The following is a 12,186-nucleotide window of genomic DNA, read 5'->3' as shown; positions in this document are numbered from 1 at the left end:
AGTATCACATTTTATTTGTACATTGGTGGGCATCTAGATTGTTACCAGTTATGACAAATGCTGCAGTGACCATCTTTGTATATGTCACTTGCTATACACATGCATGCATTTCCTTAAGGAATGTTTTCTTTATTCAGAATATGCTGAGAAAAGATGGCCCCAAAGTCAACTACTTACTGGTATCAGCTTGTTCTATGAACATTGGTTTCTAGTTTATATACACCTCACTATGGTAGTGTGATAAAGCAAAATTGATCCAAACGGTTTGAAATTAACTTTAATATAAGGGATTCATGTTGGCAGCAACCTATCTAATAGCAAGTCTAAAGGTGTTACAAGGAGTCATACAAAATGGAAGGTTTTTATAGTCATAAAGAGGGACAAGGAAAGAGATTATTTTAGGAAAAACCACTTTCCTTTAGGGGAAAACCACTTTCCTTTAGGGGAAGGGAGAGGTCATCTTATCATACAGATAACTCACCACTGCTTAGCAGGAAATTGCATATTGATTGGTTTAAAATTTTGCTTTTATGAGAGATCAAAACTGCATTTTTGTTAGACATTAAGTCTTGGCTTACATGACTCCATTTTGGGCCTTTTTTTTTTTTTTTAACAGAAACTATTTTGAGTGAGTAGATCCAATTTACTTGTTTGTGGAAGTCTGCTTGTCAGTTTGAGTCTAGTCTCCTGTTGAACATCCTTGGTGAATATTCTAGAAAATAATAAAAAAAAAAAGTGATACCTGATTTAGGAAGGAGGAGTAAAGGGAGAATGCCAACATTATGTATCTAGAACCAGCAGTCGGCTGACAAACATAGACTTTTCTTCTCTGCATTTCAGCTGAATTTATCAAAGCATCTGGGTATCCTGGATTAGAGAAGACATGAGTTATGAATGGTAGTTACATTCTGATGTTCTTCCTTCCTGTCCAGAGCTTGTATATATGGGAAGTGCTGGTTTGGGTATACTTTGATATCAGGAAGGTGAATAAAACTGTATATTTACAGCATGAGTGTGTCCTGTAAAACATTTAAATGTGAATGGAAGAGCAAGTTTTTTTAATGCTATACCTCTATGGTTTTTTAAAATTGTATTTTTTATTGAGGCAACATTCGGTGAAGGCAGTTTCTATTGCCATTTAAACTATTACATTATTCAATTCTTATTTCCTTTCATTTTAACAAAAACTGCTGATGCAATATTCAACTGAATTTTCAAAACTATACTTTTAAGCATTGTTTTTGTTGAGTTGCCAACAAAACCTTTGAAATGACTGGAAAACAAACAAGAAGAACATTTTTGATATGTGTAGGTGTCCCCTTTTGCATTTGAACAAGTGAGACTTTCTTCAGTTGCCTGTTGTTACCAATATCCATCCAAAGATAAGGCCATGTGGGGACTCTTTATCCCAGAGTGCCAGTAACAGCTGCATCTGGGTGAGTGCTGGTTTTCTGGTACAGAACTAGATTATTTTCTGGGTTTCAAACAGCTTGTTCTGTCCATTCTGTGCTGAGATGTCTGCTATTTTCCATTATTACTGAATTCTTATTTTTAAACTTCTGCATGTACTGAACATTGTAAGTGTAGTGTTTTCTTCATCCTTTCTCCCCACATCTCTAGCCTCTGCCGGTAAAGTTTCATCCTGCCAGCCCCTAAAAATATTAACAACCTAGTGGGGAGGGGGACGACCTGTATATCTTTATGTAGGCTCTTTTCACAGTAGGTTGGGGATGGGCTGTCTCTCCAGGCAATTGGTATAAATCTCATTCATTCTTTTTAACAGCTAACTAATATTCTATGGCTTAGAAGTCATATACTAAAGGGCATGTACTTTGTTTATAGTTTGCTTTAATTTAGTCACCCTAAAGGGTGCTGCAATAACCATTTTTTTTTTTTAAGATTTATTTATTTATACAAGAACTAGGGTACAGGCCAGGTGGGTGAGAGGGTGAGAAAATTCACCAGAGACAGAGCGGGGAACAGAACAGGCAGACTGACTGAAATACACTGCTGAGGGGAGCAGCGGGTGAGCCAGGAGAGGTCTGCTGTGCCATGTGGGATTCTCGCCGGCTGGCCGGGATCAAACCGGCACTGCAGAGGATGCGGACAGCTTCACAGTGCGGCGCTCAACCACCTGCGCCATCAGGGAGGCCCTGCAATAACCATTCTTATACCTGTCTTAGAATACTGGCACTTTTTAATAAAATCCAGGGATGGTGTTTGACTGGGTTAAAAGTGTTTGTGTACTGTTAATTTTAATAGATGTTGCCAGAGTCTTTCCAAAGTGGTTGTCCAAGCACTGTTTCAGAATCCCTGCCCCCCAGCCTGTCCAGTAGAAGGTGTCTTCCTTACTCTCATAAGAATGGATTTCAGGTGCAGTGCTGACTGAGATCCTGGTGCTTATTGATGTGCCTTGGGGTTTCAGTGGAGTTGAAAACTAGGATTCTGGTCAAGCTCTATGGGGTGGTTGTGATTTTTTTCTTTAATTTCTTAAATTGTGCATTAAAAGTTTGTGGTAGGAAGGGAATTGGAGACCATTCTGCTGCAGTCTTTTCCTTTCATGGATAAGAGAATTGAGATTCAGAAGTGGAGGGCATTGCACTGACTGATTGCTACTGACTGCGCTTGTGGAGTTAGTTCTGAATCCTGGCTTTGGGCTTTATCTGTTATCCACTGTGGGCCCTGCTGACAGCAAGCATGGACCAAGAAATGTCATCTGTGAGATGAGTTGACAAATAGTTTGCTATTGTCTCCTGTGAGAACAAGCAAGCAAGCTTCCCAGCCTACACTGGACTGTGGGATTGCTATGTAAAATTATGCAAAAATAATAAGATGTTTGTTAAACTTGGTCTTATCAGTGGATCAATTTGTTAATCTTAATCTTTAAGGGGGTTTGGAATTGACTTTTCCAAGCTATTAGAGTTACTATCTACTAAATATGGAACAACTGTCTTGGCTCAAAGTTAAATGACAACAGTGAAGCACAGGAAAGAAGATTCTGCATAAGGGTTGGCTTCCTGATAAGCACCCCCTTTCTCTACCTCCCCTGACATGCTGATATAGAGAGCTAAGGAGTAGGGCTGCCTAGGAAAAATAACTTGTGTTCTTATGTTCCTGGCAATGTAATTTCTAGGTGTAATATGCACAATTGACAAGGGCCTGTGTGGATGTTTTGTAGGGCTGGATAAAATAAACTTTATGAAATAAGCCTGTTTATCTCTCTGAGTCTTTAAACTCAGTTTTAATATTACAGTTTCAGATTCAGCCCATGGTTTGCTGAGGGAGATGTCAAGGGAGATCCCAAATTTTAGATTCCTATTTGGGTTTGCTCTGTCTTCACCAGGAAAATTTTTGGTGCAGTATTAACTTTCCAGATTGCCTCCAATTGATGTCCGCCTGTTCAGGTAGCACAGCCTGTTCTCTTAATGACAATAAAAGTAATTGTGGGGCCTCCCCTGGTGGCGCAGCAGTTGAGCGCTGGGCTGCGAAGCTGCCCGCAGCCTCTGCAGTGCCCGTTCATTCCCCGGCCACCAGCGAGGGTCCCACATGGCGCGACAGACCTTTCCTGCCGTGCACGCTGCTCCCCTCAGCAGTGTATTTCGTCATTCTGCTTGTTCTGTTCCCCGCTCTGGCTCTGGTGAATTCTCTCAACCTCCTGCACATCTGACTGTACCCAGTACTTGTATTAAAAAAAAAAAAATAATAATAATTGTGATGAGGTTCATTTTGTCATGGGTAAGCATCTCCAGCAGATTAAATATATGTGTGTTATAATGTATATAGGGATAGTTAATATATAGTAAATGTGGAGGTGTGCCTTTGTATCACAGACCTGCTCAGAAGCTGTGTTTATTTGCAGGCTTTTCTGTCAGTGACCACAGTTCTTCTAATCTAGTAATCCCAAAGCTGCAGATTAGAACTGCTGGAGAACTTTTAATAAAAATACTCATGGCCCAAATCCTGTACCTGATTTAAGTGAGAACCTCAGTAGCATTTTATCGAGTATACATTCCACAATTTCTTGATCCAGACATCAGTTGATGGGCACTTAGTTTGGATCTGTGGCACTTGGTGATTGTAGACAGTACTGTTATGAAGAAGGAAGTACGTGTCTTTTTGTATTAGGGTTTTCATACTTTTTGGGTAAATATCTAGTAGAGTAGGAGTATTGCTGGTGGAGGGTGAATGAAGCATATGTACATGTGGAAGAATAAAAATGTAACCCAAAGTTATATAGGCGTGTAAATGACAAATTCAATATGAAAATTGTAACATCCATTCTTTTTTTTTTTTTTTTTAAAGATTATTTATTTATACAAGCACTGGGTACAGTCAGAAGCACGGGAGGGTGAGAGAATTCACCAGAGCCAGAACGGGGAGCAGAACAGGCAGACTGACGAAATACACTGCTGAGGGGAGCAGCAGGTGGCAGGAGAGGTCTGCACCCCATGTGGGACCCTTGCCGGCGGGCAGGGATCGAACCGGCGCTGCAGAGGCTGTGGGCAGCTTCGCAGCCCAGCGCTCAATCGCTGCGCCACCAGGGAGGCCCTGTAACGTCCATTCTTTAAAAAAAAAAAAAACGAAACAAAATTTGTAGGAGAGGAGACCAGAGATTAGAATGTTAAAAGCAATTTTAATAGGCCAGTTGCCCTGAGGACTTGTAAGTGGGCCATTTGAGGTGGAGAGGTTCTCTGCTTAATGAAGAAAGAAGATGTAACTATTCTTAGAATTCTGCCACCACGGAGATCATCTTCTGCAGTGATCCTCTCCCCTAGCCGGTTTTTTCTACCTTTCTCCTTCCTATTTTTCTGTAGAAAAGTGGGGCCACATCTTATAAGTCAGCTTGTGAAAGCACAAATTGAATGCTGTAAAAACAATCATTGGGCCCCAAAGGCCTATGTAGATTGTAGACCACACACTGTCTCTTGGTGCATCTAGCATCTTCTGGTGTTGGAACAGATTACTGTGTCTTTGGCTGAGGTTCTGATGACATTTGGGGGTGAAGGCATATGCAAAATGTTTCTTTAATTATTGGAATTGTAGTCAGTGTGGTGAGATTCTCGAACCCTGGGAAACACATGAATTGACTTAGGGAACGCAGGCCCTGCTTCTCGATGCCCAAGTCTGAGGCATATTTTTTTTTAAGATTTATTTATTTATTTATGCATACAAGAATTGGGGTACAGGCCAGAAGTGCGGGGGGGTGAGAGGATTCACCAGAGACAGAGTGGGGAGCAGAACAGGTGGATTGACTGAGATACACTGCTGAGGGGAGCAACGGGCGAGACAGGAGAGGTCTGTTGCACCATGTGGGTAGCTCCCTGGCTGGGCATTGAACTTATGCTACAGTGGCTGTGGACAGCTTCATTGGTTGTGTCTTAACCCCTTGCGCCACCAGGGAGGCCCCTGAGGCAGATTGTAACTGCAAGGAGTGGGGGTGGAATCATGGACACCATTTAAATTTTGAGTTTCTCTTTGCCTGTGTTTTTTAGGCACAGATAGTTGAATTCAGGTCAGTTGAATACTAAATGCACCTGTGGGTGTGATGCTGCTGAATATTCAGAAATCAAGTGTTTCTTTGGATGTGTAGATTTCATGGTACTCTGTCTTTCTGTCCCCAGCCTTCCCGTGGTTTGGCATGGATATCGGTGGAACGTTGGTTAAACTGGTTTACTTTGAACCAAAGGACATTACAGCTGAAGAGGAGCAAGAGGAGGTGGAAAACCTGAAGAGCATTAGGAAGTATTTGACTTCTAATACTGCTTATGGGAAAACTGGGATTCGAGATGTCCACCTGGAACTGAAAAACTTGACCATGTGTGGGCGCAAAGGGAACCTGCACTTCATCCGCTTCCCCAGCTGTGCTATGCACAGGTTCATTCAGATGGGCAGTGAGAAGAACTTCTCCAGCCTGCACACCACTCTCTGCGCCACGGGAGGTGGGGCTTTCAAGTTTGAAGAGGACTTCAGAATGGTATGTTGGGTTGTCCTTATTAAAACAGCAAAACCACCTCTTAGAGAAAGAAAGCAAGCCTCCCACATACCCATATTCATGGCATCTCCTACTGATGGAAGAAGTAGACTACTAGCCTTGGAACTTTGGACAAGTTTACTTTGCCTTTCTGCGCCTCAGTTTCCTCATCTATTTGAGAATAAAAATAGTTCCTGCCTCATAGAGTTGTTACATGAAGGAGTAAATGCTCAATATATATTAGCTGTCATCATCATCATTTTTTTTTTTTTTAAAGATTTATTTATTTATACAAGCACTGGGTACAGTCAGAAGCACGGGAGGGTGAGAGAATTCACCAGAGCCAGAGCGGGGAGCAGAGCAGGCAGAAGGACCGAAGTACACTGCTGAGGGGAGCAGCGGGCGGCAGGAGAGGTCTGCGTGCCATGGGGGACCCTCCTCCGGTGGCCAGGGAGCAGCCGGGGATCGAACCGGCGTCGCAGAGGCCGCGGGCAGCTTCGCAACCCAGCGCTCAACCGCTGCGCCACCGGGGAGGCCCATCATCATCATTTTTGTGACAATTACTGCTGTGCAATATGCTAAAAATATGCTTCTAAAGTATTTGTTAGTTTTTTACAGACTCTCAAGTTGTCATGAAAAGCATAATCATTATGCCAGTTTTATAGATAGACTGAGGCCAACAGGAAAGGCTTTCTGTAAGTCCTGTTAAAAATTCTTTCTGGAGTCTGCCCATTTGCTCTATATCTGTTTTATGAATGTCATTTCAAAATTCTGCTCACAAAAATAATCTTTGATGTTATTTATAGAGGAATTCCTTTATTAATGACTGCAATTAGGGAGTATGGGCTACCATGGTAAGAATAATGCTGCATGCTGACAGGCAACACATACCAGCTCTGTGTTAGTTGCTTAGATGGAAGGCATGGATGAGTACCATGGAGTACAAGCTTTCTCCTTATTTAGTAATCCTTTAACAGATAGTCAAGATAATGTCTATACTGTTCAACCTCACCTAAGGGAATAACATAAGAATAAAGTAAAATAATGTGGAGAAAATAAATGGAAGCTATATTAGCAAAAGAAGGGTTGGAAGACTCAGGAAGACAAAGGAAGGGTGGCATTAGTCTTGCCAGAAAGTTGAAACTATAGTGAGGTCAATTGTAAAACACATTTTCTCAAAACCTGGAGTGCAAGTTACTGGCATTTTCATGCAGCTCATGTAATTCAGTCTGGCCACAGAATTTATCATGACTGACTTAATTAATGCATTTTTGGTTATATTTAATATAGCCATAAATGCAGATTTTACTTGTTTCATTGAAGATAACATTGTTGTTCTCACTGGTTGTAGTTAGTAGTTTCAATAAGAGCTGGTGGCAGAGTCCCAGAGCATAATCCTAACTAAGTGAGATTGAGTTTCCATGTTTTGACTGTTTTCTTGTGTGTCTTCTTTCCTATCCAATGGTAGAATTTGATATCTCCACTTACTTAAATGATTTATGGGATATTTTTTCCCACCAGAGGGATCCAGTGATCAGAAAGACTTTTGAAATGAAGAAGATTAAGATGGAGGGGCCTAAAAATTATATTTGAGTCCATAATTGAAAAAAGCAGTGATCCTGAATTCTATTGCTGTCTCTGCATTTAACCAGCTGGGTTTCTTTGAGTGAACATGTCTTTCCAGTGGGCCTCAGTTTCATTATCTGTAAAATGGTGGCAGTAGGGGTTAGAAGAGGAGGGATTTCTAGGAAGTCGGAGTAGAGGTGGAGAACTTGGGAGTGCAGCATTCTCGTGTGACATGGATGAGGAAATTAAAACTAAAGAGAGATTAAGAGGCTCTGGTTGTGCACCTAGGTAAGAGCCAGGGTGTCAGCAGTTCAGTTCTGATTCAGAGGGAAATGCTGTCCTTCTCCTAGGGCAGTGAGGTCCCTACATCCCTCTAGGACACCCTGTCTGTTCCTCCCTGCTAGGGAACCTGAGTGACCCAGGGTGACCTGGAATATTTGTGCAACCCCATCAGTGCTTCTGTGCCTCCTCTGAGGTAATGTATGTTACTCAATATATGTTGGCCTTACGCAAGTGTATTTCTCAAAGTTCTGAATCAAGAAAGGTCAGATCTTACTACAACCAAGATAGTGCGGTCTCTGCTCCCTGGAGCAGGTTGTTGGAGCCTTGTGAATACATCAGAGCAGGGAGCAAGTCTGGATTATTTGCTGATAGCTTGGCCAGGTGGAGGCACATAAAAGAAAATATATGGGCTGCCTTCTTTTTCTATGCTTAGTTTGGGCCAAATCAAAGCCAGAAGATCTCTTTCTGTAGCCTTTTTGTCAGTGTGCTAAACGATGTGTCCTTATCCTTCCCAAGGTTGTGAGGATGAATAGATTTTAGTATCTTCTTTTCCAGCCACTCATTTACTTACTCAACAGGTAAATCTTGCTCCTTCTATGCACCAAATACTGTCAAGAACAAAACTAAACCCTGTTCCTTCAGAGCTTACATTTTAGTGTGAAAAGTCACTAAATAATTAGATAAGCAAGTGAATATAGAATATGCCAAATGGTGACAAGCAGTATGGAGGGGGGACAGCAGCAGGGCAAGGGGGGACGGAGTGCTGGGTCTCTGTGGGATGAGGTGACTTGGAAGTAGGAACCGAAAAAACAAGTCGAGCAAACCATGTTGGTTTCAGGGCAGAGTATTTTAGGCAGTGAGAATAGTAAGTGCTAAGTTTATAGGTATGCTGTATCCAAGTTCTTTCCTGTTCCAGAATAGAAAATTGACAGTGCTTGCTTAGTTGTAAAAGGCTCAATAGCTACTACAGTATATGTTAGGCAATCTGATAATAAAGCATTGGACATAATTATAAAGTCCTATTATTGCATAAAATCATTGTTTTGGTATAATGCAACTTTACATGGTTTTTAAAAACCTGAGTGATTAAGGTTAACCAAAAGATATTCAGCAAACCTTGAAGAGTCAGCAGTTGTTATTTTTGAAGATGTTGTCCTCTCCTATATAGTAAATGTACTTTTCTTTCGATACTGTTAACTTCATCCAATTCAGAATGTACAAGAAAGAGCTGTAAACCGTGAGACAAGCATTGGATTAGACCCCTGTGTAGAACACTTTCAGTTGAATAAGGCTGCATTTCTTCTTTTCCTCCCTTCCTTCCTTCTTTTAACATTTTAGTTTCACTGTCACAAACAAATCTCTGATTGGCAAGAATTAGGCTTCAAAATCCAGGATTCGCCAAAATGAAACACAAAAGAAAAATGTTATTACAAGAGGTCTAAGAAACTGATAAACCAGCGAGAGGTCCCACCATTTAAAACAGTGGTCCCCAAGAGTCAGGGGGTGTCTGCTGACTGTGCTTCAGGACACAGACCATTGTAGGTTGGCTTGGTGTTTACCCCATTGTCTGTATGCCTTGAGTTTTGTTTTGAAGAACCTGCCAGAATATTTTCATCCACAACTATACTTCTTAGCTTCAACAAGAGTATTCTTTAGAATGCAAAGCATTCTAACGACAGAAAAATTTATAGAAAAAAGTCCCCTTTCTGTCCACCTATCTTTATGGTAATAGGTCCTTTTCCCTGTGAGTTTTGTTCCATGCAGGCTAAGAGTAATTAGAAGTTAGAGGTGACTTTTTCAATGACTTAAGAGGAAAAAAAAAATGACCTACATTCTGAACAAACAGGATATAACAATATTCTTCAGTTGACTTGAGGTTTAGGGCTCAGAAAAGGATTTTTAGGTATCTTTATCACATTTTTTTTCAAGGTGTGAGGGCTTAAGAATTAGCCTACTGTCGTCAACAGAACAACCTAAAAGAATTAATATTGGTGGAAAAATCATCAGGAGGAGGTCGGGCGGCTCTGTGCAATCTGTCTTCTGAGTTGGTCATTTGAGAGCATTTGTCAGCCTGTTTCCTGTTATTAATCCAGGGACTGATTTATGATGGTGCAGGAGCACAGAGTTGGTAGACATTGGCATCCTTCACTTCTGACATGACACATTTGACCACTCCCCTTTAATCAGTGGGGGGGAGAAGAAGATGCCAGCTTGGACGTTTTGTTAAATTTCTCACAGATGTTTGAAATCCATCTCTCTCACAGGTCTCTGTTAGCATTCCTTTGTTGAGAGAAAAGAACCCTGCTTTTATATGCAAATTGTTCTTGGTTTAGTAAGATAGCCATTTCTGCCACTCGCTAGAGTATTTATAGAGCCAGTGTCAGCAAAAGCCCCATTGAAAGTGTAAGGTGTTATAAGGATGTATATTTTACTTATTTTGGAAACACAATTTGGTGACTCATTTCTCAACTCCCAGGGAGTGCTGTAAGTCTCTTCCCATAAGGAGTAGGTGTGGAAACTCTTGGGATGGTTTTTACTCGATTAATTTATCTACCTATTTATTTAGTTATTAGAATATCTATCAATTATGTCCTGAGCATGCCTTGTGTTGGGGTCCATATTTTTCTAATATTAACATACAAGGAATCACTAAATTCCCTCTTAAAATTAGAGAGCTGGTTGTCAACTTTACCAGCACAGCCTGGTTAAAAGGTTATGTTCAAATTTGCTGGATCCTCATGTTTGCTGGGTCTGATATTTCAGATCTATCAGCATTTGAGACCCATTATAGAGATTAGCATGGCATTTATATATATGATATATGTATATATGACTATATATATATATATATATATGACTAGTAGAAGACAGATTAAGCTCGAAATGTTTTGACACCTTGTGATAGTTCTAAAAATTTTAATAGTAGCTGCTAGCACTTAAAAATTGGAAGATTTCACATAAAAATCAGGATTTCTGGCTCATGAAAAAAGCAGGATCATTGGTGACACTGAGCCCCATTCCCACTTGGGAACAGTGGGGTGCAGGGAATTTGAAATCTGTGCGGATTGCCTTGTGTGCCAGAGTCCCAGTCATTCAGGTACTTTACATCCAGTCAGTGCTTCAATCCTTTAAGTTTTCCTAGTGACCCCAGAGGCATTTGCATTCTACCCCTGATAAAAAGAAAACAGCCCAGGCAGAGTGTTTCTCAGAAGCTGGATCTTTTAACATTTCTCCTTTAGGCTTTTCACAAGGTTGACTGGTTGTACTAATGAACTGCAAAGTCTGATGGGTGACAGACTTGCAGGTGGCTTTCTGGAAATCCAGTAACAATTTCACAGATTGCTTCCATTTGGGAGCCTGGCCTTTTCCTGGATGGTGTTTTGAGGGGGTCTTTGTAGGTCTAAATGAAAGTGACTAATATCTTTCTTAATTTGGAGATTCATGACCTCAGGCTTGAGAAATACCCACCCCTCAGGGAAATGTATAGGAGAGATGTTTGTTTGCTGTTCCACTTTATTTGCAAATGGATTTGGGGGGAAAAGGTGAGATAAGGATGTTTCCTTTCAAAACAAAGTTGTCCTTGTTTATTTGCCTTGGCAGATTTTTCTGTTTCCTTAGCATAGTCTCAGGGTGTCAGCAGGACAGATCCTGTCTCTTGTTTGTGATGTTGGCTGTCAATATTGCTGATGGGCCTGTGATTAATTTTTAAGCAGGTTTAACCTATGGTCCCAGGAAGGGCTGATGAAATAGCTACTTTTCCATTTGGTATGATCCAGGAGATGAGAACTTTCTTTGTTCCATGTAACAAGTGTTTATTAAGCAATAAGTATGGGCAGGCCTTTGAGCATGATGCTCAGGGACAACTGATGAACCAGGAAGCAAGGATTGTATGACCAGTGGTGTGAGTGTGACGGGAAGGCAGTGGGGCTGCTTGTGAGGCAGTATTCACACTGCCTTGTCTCATTGAAGTCCCTTAGGCCGCCCGATAGTTTTTTATCTACAGGATTACCCTCTTAAAAATGTAATATTACATGCATCTCACCCCAAAGTTTCCTTTGTTAGAAAATAAAATAGTTAACCATATGGGCTACATCTTCCTTATCACCAGTGTCATTTGGAATGGTTGTCTCTGTGAGTCAGAAATACTACTCTCTGACTGGCAGTCTGTTTGAATTCTGCTCTTTAGGTATAGATTTTGTTGAATGGGAAATTCAGATGAGAGACAACAAATTCAAAGTTTTCTTAGAGTTGTAAACTTTTATAATGAAGATGATGTCTTTTTTTTTTTTTTAAAGAATTTTATTTATTTATGCATGGAAGAACTGGGATGTAGGCCAGAGGTTTGGGGGTGAGACAATTCACCAGAG

At 40.9% G+C, this 12,186-nt stretch overlaps 1 protein-coding gene across 4 annotated transcripts in view; it reads left to right on the top strand.

Annotated features, from left to right (window-relative positions):
* Positions 1-12,186, top strand: part of PANK1 (pantothenate kinase 1) — a 67,350-nt gene that overhangs the window by 34,734 nt on the left and 20,430 nt on the right. For all 4 annotated transcript variants that reach the window (XM_037497880.2, XM_054690764.1, XM_037497881.2 and 1 more), the window contains one exon: positions 5,622-5,974. In XM_037497880.2, the coding sequence (XP_037353777.1) occupies positions 5,622-5,974 (353 nt within the window). The remainder of the gene's footprint in view (positions 1-5,621; positions 5,975-12,186) is intronic.

Source organism: Talpa occidentalis, unplaced genomic scaffold (genome assembly GCF_014898055.3).
Source record: "Talpa occidentalis isolate TD23 unplaced genomic scaffold, MPIMG_talOcc4v2.1 talOcc4.8, whole genome shotgun sequence".
NCBI classification, from domain to species: Eukaryota; Metazoa; Chordata; class Mammalia; order Eulipotyphla; family Talpidae; genus Talpa; species Talpa occidentalis.
Note: the sequence above shows the minus strand (reverse complement) of the source record. Positions and strands in the feature narration are given on the sequence as shown.